The sequence below is a fragment of the Macrobrachium rosenbergii genome, chromosome 17 (genome assembly GCF_040412425.1).
Source record: "Macrobrachium rosenbergii isolate ZJJX-2024 chromosome 17, ASM4041242v1, whole genome shotgun sequence".
Taxonomy (NCBI): Eukaryota; Metazoa; Arthropoda; class Malacostraca; order Decapoda; family Palaemonidae; genus Macrobrachium; species Macrobrachium rosenbergii.
In genome coordinates, this window is record NC_089757.1 from 33,775,625 (window position 1) to 33,790,816 (window position 15,192).

The 15,192-nt window shown below is 36.1% G+C and overlaps 1 protein-coding gene across 9 annotated transcripts in view; it reads left to right on the forward strand.

The window, feature by feature from the left end:
• The window catches only part of LOC136847847 (homeotic protein ultrabithorax-like), a 1,187,590-nt gene that overhangs the window by 504,807 nt on the left and 667,591 nt on the right, over nt 1-15,192 (forward strand). The window contains exon 5 of one of the 9 annotated variants that reach the window (XM_067119823.1): nt 8,317-8,334. The exons of the other annotated variants lie outside the window; for them this stretch is intronic. Coding sequence (XP_066975924.1) covers nt 8,317-8,334 — 18 coding nt within the window. The remainder of the gene's footprint in view (nt 1-8,316; nt 8,335-15,192) is intronic. 9 annotated transcript variants of the gene reach the window in all.

The following is a 15,192-nucleotide window of genomic DNA, read 5'->3' on the forward strand; positions in this document are numbered from 1 at the left end:
ATTATTATTATTATTATTATTATTATTAAGTCTAGGTTGCCTATAAGCTTTCCTTTAATCTACGCATTAATTATTTTATTAATTTTTAAGGCTCGTTTATGTCCAAAGCCAAAACTTCATTATATTCAGAAAATCCGTGTTATTCTTGAATTGTCTGTTAATTGTCTTTACTTTACAAAACATATTTTTCCCTTAGTTCAGTGCAACATGGGGTCCCATAATCTGTAAGTCATTGCAACTCGTTGTCCCATAATCTGTAAGTCATTGCAACACGTTGTCCCATAATCTGTAAGTCACTGCAACACGTTGTCCCATAATCTGTAAGTCATTACAACACGTTGTCCCATAATCTGTAAGTCATTGCAACACGTAGTCCCATAATCTGTAAATCATTGCAGCATGTAGTCCCATAATCTATAAGTCATTGCAACACGTAGTCCCATAATCTATGTCATTGCAACACGTTGTCCCATATTCTGTAAGTCATTGCAACACTTTGTCCCATAAACTGTAAGTCATTGCGACACGTAGTCCCATAATCTGTAAATCATTGCAAGACGTTGTCCCATAATCTGTAAGTCATTGCAACACGTAGTCCCATAATCTGTAAATCATTGCAACACGTAGTCCCATAATCTGTAAGTCATTGCAACACGTTGCTTGCAAGCAAGACTGCGTTCGTCCGTACGATAAGGTGCTTGTGGTACTTTAAGGAAAGCAGTTGCAGATCTTGAACAACGCAAGAATAATTGGTATATATCTCTTTTTTTCTCTCTTCCGCTCTAGCTTTGTCCCAAGGTGAGAATACTCGAAACTGTGCACATGTATTGGTGGTGATTTTTGGTGAAAAAAGAAGGCAAAAAAGGAGTATGGTGAAGTAGTAGGTGATAGTGAATGTGCATTGTGGAATGACGTTTGTGATGGCGGTGATGGTGACAAGTGATCGTGATTGGTTTATAAGTAATGATATGGTGATATTCTCAGTCCTTGTCTTCTTCTCCTTCTCTTTATTATTCTTTCGTAGCTGTTTGTATGTCAGTATGTCAGTCTTGTGTATCTCTCTCTCTCTCTCTCTCTCTCTCTAAAAGATTTCATGGTCCGTTTTACATTAGCTTCTCTTTGACCTTCCTCCTCTCGAGATGTTCTGAGTCCAATGATCGTGAAGTAGTATTTCTTCGTATAATAATAATTTTGTTATGCAATGAATGACAGTCTTTGTCCTTCGTATAATAATTTTGTTATGCAATGAATGACATTGTAGTTTCGACTGTAGTTTCTTTTCCGAGAAGTAAAGTTTTGAGAAAGAATGCGTAATTTAACTGAGGGAGTCCGACCCCCTCATTTCGTAATTGTGTTTTGTATATTCTGTGGTGTGTAGGTAGACAGATTAGTAGCATGTAAAGAAATAAACTGTGATTTTTCTAAGAAATAAATTGTGGTTTTTTAAGAAATGAATTGTAATTTCTTAAGAAATAAATTGTGATTTTTTTTAGAAGTAAATTGCAATTTTTTAAGAAATAAACTGTGATTTTTTAAAGAAATAATTGTGGTTTATTAAGAAATAAATTGTGATTATTTAAGAAATAATTTGTGATTTTTTTAAGAAATAAATTGTGATTTTTTAAGAAATAAATTTTTTTTTTTTTAAGAAATTAATTATGATTTTTTTAAAGAAATAAATTGTAATTTTTTAAAGAAATAAATTTTAATTTTTAAAGAAATAAATTGTAATTTTTTATGAAATAAATTGACTTTATTAAGAAATAAATTTTGATTTCTAGAGAAATAGACTGTGATTTTTTAAGAAATAAATTGTGATTTTTAAAGAAATAAATTGTAATTTTTCAAGAAATAATTAGAGATTTTTAGAGAAATAAATTTAAATTTTTTAAGAAATAAATTGTGATTCTTTGCGATCTGGAAGGGAGATTATGTAAGTAAACGGGTAATATAGAAACGTTTTTATTTAGAGTCAAAGATCTCAGTGACGTCTGAAATTAATATTTTAAGTTTTTTTACCACGTCATAAATATTCAAATGATGGTTGCGTACAAACGGGTTTGCTTTCATTTTAAGAATGAGCTGACACTAAGAGGTAGTTTCCCGTGGTGATTTTTTTTTTCTTTTTTTTACCGAGTATTTTCCCGCGGTGATTTGTTTTATCTTTTTTTTACCGAGTATTTTCCGTGGTGAGTTTTTTATCGTTTTTTTTCTACCGAGTATTTTCCCGCGGTACCTTTTTTTTTACAGGGTATTTTCCGTGGTGACTTTTTTTAATCTTTTTTTTACCGAGTATTTTCCGTGGTGAGTTTTTTTATCTTTTTTTTTACCGAGTATTTTCCGTGGTGACTTTTTTCTCTTTTTTTTACCGAGTATTTCCCTTGGTGACTTTCTTTTATCTTTTTTTTACCGAGTAGTTTCCATGGTGACATTTTTTAGCTTTTTTTTACCGAGTATTTTCCCGTGGTGACTTTTTTTTATCTTTTATTTTTACCATTTAGTATTCATAAAATTCCAAACCTACCTCTGATTTCTATCTCTCTCTCTGAATGCGATTAGGTTCGTGTGTTTGTGTCCGCACATACTTAATTGGGACGCTTGTCATGCATGAATGCAAGCATAGATTCGTGGCAGCAGAAGAAATATGCGCGTGCTATTATTTATAGTAGTGACTTACAGAACCACCTGTTGTCAGTTTTATTGCGCATATTTCTTGCGGCCTTTTGCGCATCCCGTGCATTCGTTCGGTGCATCTTGTGCATTCGGTCGGTGCATCCTGTGCATTCGGTCCGTGCATTTTATGCATTCGGCAGAGAAGCGCGATTAGTCTCGAAGTCTCTCATCGTTGAGCGAGTTGAGTGAGATGTGATCGCGGGATCAGGCCATTGCAGCATCAGCAACAGCTCGCGTTCTTTTATAATCTCCTCCTCCTCCTCCTCCTCCTCCTCCTCCTCCTCCTCCTCCTCCTCCTCCTCCTCCTCCTCCTCCTCCTCCTCCTCCTCCTCCTCCTCCTCCTTCTTCTTCTTCTTCTTCTTCTTCTTCTTCTTCTTCTTCTTCTTCTTCTTCTTCTTCTTCTCTACCTTCTCTTCTTCTTCTTCTTGTTCTTCTTCTTCTTCTTCTTTTATCTATTTTTTTTCTTCTTCTTCCTCTTCTTCTTTTTCTTTCTATTTCTTTTCTTCTTCTTCTTCTCCTCCTCCTTCTTCTCCTCCTCCTCCTCCTCCTCCTCTTCTTCTTCTTCTTCTTCTTCTTCTTCTTCTTCTTCTTCTTCTTCTTCTTCTTCTTCTTCTCTCTCTCTCTCTCTCTCTCTCTCTCTCTTATCTTATTTTCCTTTTCCTTTGCTTGATTGTCGGAGGCGTCGAGGCAATTAGCGCCGGGGACGACAGACGCACCTGTAAATTATTCGCCTTCGCTTTGAAAGCCGAAATATTGATTTATTATCGGGCCTCCGAGTCACTGCGGAAACTTTTAATTGCGTTTATTACATTGTCTGCGAAACCCCCGAGGATTGGTGGGAAGGGGGAAGGGGGAGGGGGAGGGTGAAGTTGAGGAGTTGGGAGGAGGAGGATGAGCGGAAGGTATCGTCATCATTACCCATGCTCCTGATGATGAATATTACATGTTGCACAGGCCAGGTAGGCTGGCTGTGACCTGAATGCTGAGCACACGCACGAGAGAGAGAGAGAGAGAGAGAGAGAGAGAGAGAGAGAGAGAGAGAGAGTGGGGGAGGAAGAAAAGGGTGGGATCACTGCTGGCGGTATCTAGGGAGGGGGCCTTCGTTTTAGCAAGAGGGAAGGTGGGGGAGAAGGGGTGTTAGGAGGAGGGGGTGGATGAGCAAAGAGATCCCATTTCTCTGGGCTGTCCTCTTTTATATGCACCGACTCTTCCAAAAATGCGTGCTTGCGCCCAGCTTCTCAGGGGAACGTATTTCCCCTCGCTGAATCTTTTGTTTATTATTCCCTCTGTAGTCACTTAGTATACACTCATGCATTCGTATACATACACACGGACTTATTTAACAGAAGCCTAAAAAAGAAAAGAGGTGGACTTATTTAAAAGAAGCCTAAAAAATTAAAGAAGGGAAGCTTTGGTAATTGTTTCCAAGATGTTAATTTACTTTTGGAAGTGAAAGTGTTTTTGAAACCTATTTCAATTTTCAAGTTACAAATCCTACTTGGCATCATTTATTCAACATCGATCACTTAATTTGATAATATTATTATCCTGTGTTGTTGAATTTCTGGTGTTCTTTACGAAAAGGCATGCATTTTCATTTCATATTCAATCTTCATTATTCTTGAGATAATCAGTCCATCACTTCTCTATCTGTTGACAGTCAACAAACATAAGCAATTTGGGATTTTGTCCATTTGACAATCGAATGATCGAAGTATTATTGGACTGAAAATTTTCAGACTGCGTTTCTAATATCACTAAGACTGTTAATATGATTAAAACATGAATAGATTTCTCTCTTTGCAATGAGTCTGATAATATTTGCTTTAGCTATTTTATCTCTGGTACTGGTTAGCATTGTATCTCTTCTAACTCAGTGATACTGTTGTATCTCAACCCCTTCTATAGCAATGTCTGACTGATTGCAGTTTATGAGTCTCCTCAGTCTGCTTGGTAGTTCTGCATGTGCTGAAGGCCTTGGGCAAGAACGTACCTGGACAGTCCCTTGGATAGTATTGTACCTGGTCAGTCCCTTGGATAGTATTGTACCTGGTCAGTCCCTTGGATAGTATTGTACCTGGTCAGTACCTTTGATGATAATCTGCCTGCTCAGTACCCCTTGCTGGTATGGTAACTGCTCGATTCCTGTAATAGCACTGTGCCTGATCAGGCTTCATGAGTGTATTGTAATTGCTCAGCTGCTTTGGTAATATTGTATTTCTTTAATAGCCTAGATAATGTTTTGTTTTCACAATCCCCTTCATAATATTGTAGCTACTTCATACATTTTATTTTTTTATATATATCCGCCCAGTCCCCTTGATAATGTGAATATGAAAATGTTACGGTGATGTCGATAATTCGTTCTGCACATACACATTATATATATATATATATATATATATATATATATATATATATATATATATATATATATATATATATATATATATACAAATATGTATATATATATATATATATATATATATATATATATATATATATATATATATATATATATATATATATATATATATATATTATATATATATATATATATATATATATATATTATATATATATATATATATATATATATATATATATATATATATATATATATATATATATATATATATATATATATATATATATATAGCCTTATTAATATAAGCTTAAGGCATCAGTGACTTATGTAACGGTAACGATAGAATTTACATGTTTTAATACTGTATGCTGTAGGTGGCTGTGTTACTTCAGTAGAAGCTTCTCCCCTTTTTGAGTCGTGCTCGCCAGGGGTGGGGCGTGGGGGGGAATCTGCTGGCAGTGGAGGGGGTGAGAGGTAGTGGAAGGGGTGAGGGGAAACCGCACTGCATCACCGGAAAGACATCTCTTAAATTCGGTCGTTTTAGTCTTCTCTCGTGTCTGGATTTAAAAGAAAAAAAATTTATTTCTTTAGTCTTGTTTTTCTTTCTTCAGTCTCTTCTTTGCACTACGTCCACGCTCGCTGACATCGAACGTTGGCTGTATGCTAATGACGTGGATTTCTGGGATAATTCTACATTAATATGGTTATACATGAAAGAGAGATAAGTGTGTTTTGATGTACATGAGAGTTATATATTATATATTTATATATATATATATATATATATATATATATATATATATATATATATATATATATATATATATATATATATATATATATATATATATATATAATTATATATATATGCATGCACACACACATATATATACATATAGTAACTTACTGTTAGACTGAAATGCATTCATGCACTGCACACGATAGTGTTAAAAATCATTATTTTTCATCATGTATCGCCAAAACAGAGTATTGCGAAATTGAACAATCTAATGCGTCTAGAAAATGATCCATTAGGGCGGCTCAAGACGATATAAGTATATAATACTAGACGAAATTAGAGAGGGCATATTTTTTTTTTATTTCCTCTCCCGAAGAATGGGAAGAACTCATATCCAGAATGCGGAGACACAAATCAAAAGATTATCGTTTCTCAAGAGTTCTTTCTTAGAGCCACATACACACTTTTCTTCGAGGTGCCATAGGCCTATAGCTCTCAAAAGCTTCTGTAAGAGAGAGAGAGAGAGAGAGAGGGGGGGGGGACATTGCATCCATATTAGATAGCTGTTTCAGAGTCCCTGAGGACGGAACAGTAGTTGATTGCGAGAGTGATAAAATGTTTATGTTTGTAGCACTTGTTGATACTCGAGGTCGTTCACAGATTAACCCCTGAAGGTGTCCTGCCTTTCCGGAGGTTAGAATTTGTGCCATTTGCTGCAATGTTAAGTTTGATTGCATGCTTGATGTTAATATTGTAGACCAGACAGGGCTTCACAATTTTTTTTATACTGTGTCATCAAATGTTTTCTCTAACTAACTGTTTAATGCCAACATTACTTTTTTTTTATACAGGAGGATAGGCTTTCGTTCATGAATGATTCTCTCTCTCTCTCTCTCTCTCTCTCTCTCTCTCTCTCTCTCTCTCTCTCTCTCTCTCTCTCTCTCTCTCTCTCGAACCGGACGAGAAGCCACAGATGGACCCGTTCCCCTAAAAATCCAGTGTGTACCTTTTGACCTAATCCTATATAGCGAATTAAATACATATTTATATGACGACTCTATCGCCCTGTTAAAATGTATACCACCAAAATGGGAGGGCCCTCTCTCTCTCTCTCTCTCTCTCTCTCTCTCTCTCTCTCTCTCTCTCTCTCTCTCTCTCTTTCCCACAATCCATCCTCCTACGCGAGGCGACACCACCTGAATAATGGATGCGCCTATCGGCCTTCATTCTCATGTTTATTTCCCATCTTTATATTTTCCTTTCTTTTTGTTTTACGACCTCCCCTCCCTTCCCCTCCCCACCGCCCCCTCTCCTTTACCGTTGCAAGCGCGCGCGTGCTGTCGATTGTACTTGTTGCGAGATAAACCTTTGCAGGACGATGTATCTCCACAATGGAAGGTGGCCCCGATTGTTTTGTTTTGTCTCTTCTTTCTTTCTTTCCTTGTTCTTCTTCTCCGCCATCATTTTGGGATTCGTTAAATGGGATTAGGAAAGCAGACTGAACTGTCTCACGCGAAAGCCGCGAGGTTGGGAGACCTCATCGATCTCGCAGAAAACAAAGCAACGTCGAAGTCTGAAATTCCGTCGATAATTCTCGGTCGAGACGCCACGACAACAATGCGGCAACCGGTCGACAACAGACGTCAAGGTGTTTGTTGCAAACCGCAACAACAATGGTTGTTCTGCTGCTACTGCTACCACTATACTGGTGGTGGTGGTGGTGGTTGGTTGTTCGCCATGTTGTGGTTTTGTTATGTGCTCCGTTCTTCACGCTGATACGTCAAAATTAAGCGCGATGCAGGGCCTGTATACTACAGTATATCTAGTAGGGAGTGTTCCCCTCCCCCTCCCCCTCCCCCTCTAAAAAAAAAGATAAACCACTGGGTGGGCGTAAACTTCACTTCCTTCTGTTTGTCTTGAGCAGTGTCGGACAAACGCACACAAACACTTTTTAGCAGGAATTACCTAAATGCTTCTGGCACTGTTCCTTCTCGTCTTGTTCCTTCGTCTCCTCCTCGCACTTCGCGGCAATCTAATCCCCCTCCCTTCTCTACCCCCTCCTCCTACATCTCACCTCCCCTCCCCTTCCCCGACACGTCTTCCCTACCCTCGTATCTCAGTGCCGAAGTTTTATAGATATACGATGACCATCTCCTGAAGCAGAAAAAAAAAGAAGAAGAAGAATAAGAAAGTCTTCTTCCAGAGTGAGTGTTGTTTCTGAGTGTTGTGTCTGCGTGTTGTTTCTCTCCTCTCTTTTTCCTCGTTGCGAGGAGGTATTGTCTCTCGAGGGCCAAAATTCGGCCCGCCCCCTCCCCCAAAAAGAAAAAAAAAAATACAGGAGAAACTGAACCCTGTTTTATCGAAGGCCTCGGACGGAAGTAAACTGTGAATGGCGTTTCTCCCCTATGTCATTTTATAGCCGATATGATCTGTGCTTTTTGAGATGGCGGGCAGGCAGGCAGGCACTGAGGTTCGCTTCCGTCGCCGCCTTTTTCAGCTTCATATTTCATGCCGTTTTATTTTTTTCTCTTTCCAGGAGGAGGACGATTGGGAGGTTCGTTTACTCTTTATTTTTATTTTTTGAAATTCGTGTATTGAAGCTTCCGTTAAATTTTGGTAATAGTGATTGTAGAGGTTGCGTCATTTGTATAAGATGTTTGTTTTCTTTTAATTTTATTAACTGTATGGCGCATTCTGTTGCTTGATTGTATGTGTGTATGTATATATATATATATATATATATATATATATATATATATATATATATATATATATATATATATATATATATATATATATATATATGTGTGTGTGTGTGTGTGTGTATACATATGTATATATATATATATATATATATATATATATATATATATATATATATAAAACGGATGGAAAATAAAATAAAACTAAACGGAATAAATATAAATATATATATATATATATATATATATATATATATATATATATATATATATATATATATATATATATATATATTATATATATATATTCCGTTTAGTTTTAGTTTATTTTCCATCCGTTTTTAATTCACATTATATTCTCCACTATTTCGTAACTTTAATTCCGTTTCCCAAGGTCAAACTATTATATGTTAATTAAGAGAATAGATAAAAAGATCAGTGTATCTTTCGTGTCCTGCTGTGATAAACAGTATTTCACGCAATGATGAGTAGCTCATAAAGAGAGAGAGAGAGAGAGAGAGAGAGAGAGAGAGAGAGAGAGAGAGAGAGAGAGAGAGAGACAGGAAAGGCTGCTCTAGAGACTCATCCTAACTCCAGTAATTTATATATGATATATATTTTTTGTAAGATATATTATATATATATATATATATGGATTTTTTGCCGTTGTGTTTTATAGGACTATGATTCTCTTTTTTTTCGATTTTTATTTTTTTTTTGCCTTGTCTTTTCCCCATTAATAAAATTTATTAGCGTACGAAAACTGATCCAGTGATTGGGTGGATTCCCCATTAATAAATTTCCTTTTCACTCAGAGTGGTGAATCTACATTTGATATGAGGTGAAAGCTTTCACTCTGAGACCTCTGAGGAGCAAACGATGATGTAAAAAAGTTTTTTGTTTTAGTTGTTTTAAAGGACTTACGGTTGAAGAAATTAAAAAAAACAAGCTGAAGGTATATTTTTTCCGTTATAAATTTTTCATGAATTACTACAAAAAAAAATATGTAAAAAGAGAGACTTTATCTTTCCAGAACAGACGTTGATACACGATATCTGGTTGATTTTTTTTCCTTTTTTATTTTTTTTTAACTTTAGGTATTGTAATAAAATGAATGAATTTATTGTCCATGAATGAATTATCGGCCTCTGCCATCCTCTGAGGCTTCCGTAAATCAAGGGAGGCCTACGAGATAAATTCGACCCCGGGATTCTCTTACGTCTTTTCCTCAGTGAATGAAAAATGAGGGGCCTGATTTTCCCCCCTCCCCCCCCTTCCTCCCTCCCTTCCTCCCTCCCTTTTGAAGGAATCGATAGACCTGAGTAGGCTTAAGTAGATCTGGAAGTCTCCCGTGTTTACCATTTATGACGCTTAATACATTTGTCGAAGTCTACTTAACTAAATGATGCTGACGTTATGTGCCTGAAACATGGCATAACCTTTTTGAGTATGTTTTTTTATTGTCTACTGTATATTTTCATTATTTATATATTTCATTTTTATGTATTTGCTTATTTATTTATTTATTTATTTATTTATTTATTTATTTATTTATTTATTTATTTATATATTTATATATTTATCTATTTATTTATTTTATTTATTTGTATATTTATGTAATTATTTACTTAGTTTTATTATTTATTTATGCCTGATTTTCGACATAACCTTTTGAGTTTCATACTTTTCTTTTACTTGGTTTTTTTATAATTTTTATATTAGTTTTTATTTACTTTTATTATTTATTTACCTATTGTTTATATATATATATATATATATATATATATATATATATATATATATATATATATATATATATATATATATATATATATGTATATATTTATTTATTTATTTATTTATTTATTTACCTACCAAATCTATCATTGTGCCATTTCGGTCCCCCTTCCCCCTATAACATTTTAACAATTAAACTAAGCTCCCTAATTTTTTCTCCTTTGCTCCCGTAAATAATGACGTCTTGACTCGTGCGATTGGTTTAATTACAACTGGTTATTGCTTTTTAATGTTTTGATTGATTGCACGGCGACCATGCTGATGATCGCAAGAAAATGATTAACGACGTGTGGCTTGACGAGGGAGCGAGGAAAAACAAGTAACCGAGATGAAGACGGTGTGGGTGTCTCGAGCTATAAAGATCACCGATGGTGGTTCTGATTGAATGAATTCTGGGCAGTGTTCTTGCTTTCTGTAAGGTGTGCGGTTAATTCGGTATTGTTTTCTTTAGAGTGTGTGGTTAATTCGGCGTTGTTTTTCTTCAGGGTGTGTGGTTAATTCGGCGTTGTTTTCTTTAGGGTGTGTGGTTAATTCGGCGTTGTTTTCTTTAGGGTGTGTGGTTAATTCGGCGTTGTTTTCTTTAGGGTGTGGTTAATTCGGTATTGCCTTCTTTAGGGTGTGTGGTTAATTCGGTGTTGTTTTCTTCAAGGCTTGTGGTTAATTCAGTATTGTTTTCTTCAAGGTGTATGGTTAATTCGGTATATTTTTCTTTGGGGCTTGTGGTTAATTCAGTATTGTTTTCTTTAAGGTATGTGGTTAATTCAGAGTAGTTTTCTTTAGGGTATGTGGTTTATTCAATGTAGTTTTCGTTAATGGGTATGTTTAATTTAATGTAGTTTTCTTTAAGGTGTGTGGTTAATTCAGTATAGTTTTCTTTAGGCTGTATGGTTAATCCGGTCTAGTTTTCTTAGAGGTGTATGGTTAATTCATATAGTTTTCTCTGAGATGTATGGTTAATTCAGTATAATCGTATTGTTGAAAGATGTACGCATCCCTCATTAGTCTACTCAAAATAAAAAGATAAGTGGAAATACTCTCTCTCTCTCTCTCTCTCTCTCTCTCTCTCTCTCTCTCTCTCCTTTTATATTTTGCCCTTTTATTTCCCCCCCTTTAGGCTTCTCACAGCATTGTGTAGAAGGCCCCGCCTATGAGGAATTATGAAAGCATTAATGTGCCGTGTAGCTTTTTATCCATAGGTTAGAAATTCGTATGACTCCTTGATGGGAATAACGACTTTATAGGTAATTGTTGTCTTACGGCAGTATGCAAAGAAGTGATATATTTCTCTGTCATGCGAGGCTGTGTAATTCTAGATGGAATTTACCGTAACGCATAAAGCATGATTTTGTAATTTTGTAATTGTGGGTTTTTTTCTTGTAACTAATATATTCTTTATTTTATTATGATATTACACATAATCGTTATTAATATTTATTTATATATATATTCTTAACTTTAAATACGTATATACGTGCACACACGTTCTCTCTTCTCTCTCTCTCTCTCTCTCTCTCTCTCTCTCTCTCTCTCTCTCTCTCTCTCTCTCTCAGGGATGTCATCTGATTTTCACTTACACGAAAAATTAGCGTCCCTAATTGTAGACGAGGTTCGAAGTGTCAAGTTGATTTCTCTCTCTCTCTCTCTCTCTCTCTCTCTCTCTCTCTCTCTCTCAGGGATGTCATCTAATTTTCACTTACACGAAAAATTAACGTCCCTAATTGTAGACGAGGTTCGATGTGTCAAGTTGACTCTCTCTCTCTCTCTCTCTCTCTCTCTCTCTCTCTCTCTCTCTCAGGCATGTTATTGTCGATGGATCACCTTACCCAAATAGCTTGTGTCATCAGACTTCTTATCAGGAATCGTTGCGTCAGCGTATGGTTATGGATGGCTCGGGATAGATAGGGATGGGGATAAGGTACTTGAATGGGAGGGGGTGGGAGTCTCCTTGGATGGGTCCAGTGGGAGGGGGAGGGGGGAGGAGTTCTAGATAGGCCCAGTGGGGGGTAGGAGGATGGGGAATGGTTGTGAGGGGGTAGGGGCGGAAGGGAAGTTAGTCAGTCACGTTAATTTACTGTGGAAGGAGAGAGAGAGAGAGAGAGAGAGAGAGAGGAGAGTGAGAGGTGAGAGTGAGAGTGAGAGTGAGAGAGAGGTTACCAAGGCTTGTGAAGGCTTACCTCGGACACCTGTGTAATTTTACGTGTAAATTAATTGGGATTTTTCAATATTAGATTTTTTTTATTTTAGAAAATAAGACGTTTATTTCGAAAGGGAATTTTGTTGATTGCTATAGAATCTATAATTTCCCAGTTATTATGAATGAGTGAATATTTTTAAATAGAATACCGAGTATCCTCCGAAAATAATGTCTAAATGTCCCCTCTTTAATTGGCGAGAAAATTTAACAACAGAAATTGGGGCAACACTTGTCTAAATTTATCACGTCACAAGTGTCACCTCTATTCCTATAGCTTGCAATTGTGCATTCCTTTATTGTTTTCGTCTAAGTAATCCTCTCAAACCTTCCTTTTGGATCTGGAGTTTTTGTTTACTCCAGTCCTCTCACTCCGTCTGTCTGTCTGTCTGTCACCCCGCCAGCCAAAGAATGACTGTCAGCTTTACCCCTTTCGCTGCCCGGGATGACTCAGCACTTTACCAATGGCCGGGTAGAAGTCATCCAGGAATTTAAGAGATTATTGCCCAGTTTTCCCAAGTTACACGGCAACCAGACGGTGTGTGTGTCTGCGTGCGTGTGTGTGTGTGTGTTTTCGTGTTTTTGTGAGTATGAGCATGCTTGAGTGCCCCTCAGTTGCAAATCATCTAATGACAGTTTTTATCGTCGGGGTAAATTTCGTTGCTTTTCTCAAATGACCGTTTTTAGTCGGCAATGGAGGGTTTTAGCGTCTGCAAAAGACGTCGTGGCCCATTATATTAATTTAAGCAGTCGTGCTACTCCGTAAGGTATCGGAGGTGTCCGGAGATTCGGCTTCTGGGCAGTGAGAGAATTGAAGGATCTTTTTCTACTGTCGCTGGAAAAATTTATTTGCTTGGTGTTAAGTAAACACACACGCACACTCACAAACACATACGCACACACACACAAAGATGTAGCGCTTGGTTTTAATTGAATTTAAACAAACCACTTTTTTTTTTTTACCAGTTATAAAAACAGTTTTGTATAAGTTTAAATCTCTCAAAATATTCTTGCCTTCTTAAAATAGGTAAGTAAAAATATATATATGAATAAAATTAAGTGAAAAGTAATTAATTAGAAATAAATAAAATTTTGCAGTTGATTTTTCTTTTGTTTAGTTTGATCACGTTTGTTCATTTACTGTCTGACAAATTCATTTACGACATGGCAACTTCCTTTACGATAAGGCAACTCCCTTTACGACTTGGCAACTTCATTTACTACATGGCAACGTCATTTACGACATGGCAACTTCATTCACGACATGGCAATTTCAAACCTTCGATGACAGTCACATCCACCTGAAAAGAAATAAATAATAATAAATAATAATTCATGGAGTTACTTATATAAAAAAGAAACTTTGTGGAAACAACGAGAATGTCTCAGAATGAGATGAGAATTAAAAAAAAATTGTATATCAAAAAAAAAAAAAATATACAAACGAGGTGAGAATGAAAAAGTGAAGAAAAAGATAGAAACTTTTTTGTGGAAATAACAGTATCTCAGAAAGAGATGAGAATTAAAAATAATTGTACATCAAAATAAGAAAAATAATAAAAACGAGGAGAGAATAAAAAAAAAGTGATATTTCAAAAATTAAAAAAAAGATAGAAACTGCGGAAATAACGAGAATATCTCAGAATGAGATGAGAATTAAAAATAATTGTATATCAAAATAAAAAAAATATGATAAAAACGAGGCGGGAATGAAAAAGAAAAAGTGATATATCAAAAATAAAAAAGAATAAATAAAAGAAAAGAAGCAGAACTGCTTTGAAGAGAGAAAGGATTTTCAGTTTGATGAATGCTTTCGTTAAGCTGACGTTAAGCTTTTTATGAGGCTTTCAGATGTATACTATTTCTATTCGCCTTCCTCTCGAGTCAGTTTGGATACATATTTAAAGAGACTTCTTACTTTAGTATCAGTCCGTTCAAGTGGTTTTGTAATAAAGGTATTATCGAAAGTTATTGATAATTTGTGTTAAAGATAAAATGATAAATGCTTGTCGGTGTATCTGAGAATTTTTCTCTATAAGTAATTGAAGACTGTACATTGCCACTTTTAATTTTACCAAACATTATTTTTATCGACAGATTTAATAAAACGTCTTTAATCCAACAGAATTACATTTTGATTAATGACATTGTTTTGTGGTTAAAAACAAGCAAACAAACAAATTAACTAACGACAAAGACAACGTTGTGGGATATTTGTCTTGGTCCTCAAGTTACAACTTGGAGAAGACGAGAGAAGAGAGGAGAGGAGAGGGGGGAGGAGGAGGAGGAAAGATGGGGTCAGGGGGGATGTTGAGGGATTGAGGGGATGGGGAGGGGGTAGAGGATGAGGGGAGCTTGGGGAAGGGAGGGGACCTCAGAACCGTCGCAAGGACTACATGATACATGGGAAGATCCACTCCAACAAATGATGAAGTCGCCAGTGGATGGTTTAATAACAAATGGTCTCGCTTCTTAGATATTAGTTTTCCTCGAGAGTTTTCGCTGATGGATGCGATGATAATTGTAAAGGGGGATGGGTCAGATACGTAATTAAAAACGGGATGTGGACAATGCACGAGAGAGAGAGAGAGAGAGAGAGAGAGAGAGAGAGAGAGAGAGAGAGAGAGAGAGAGTTTTGGTTTTCGCTATTCCTGTTAGTTCCTTTTTTTAATCTATTTTATTGCAATTCAGAGTTGATATATTTCTCCTCTCTCTCTCTCTC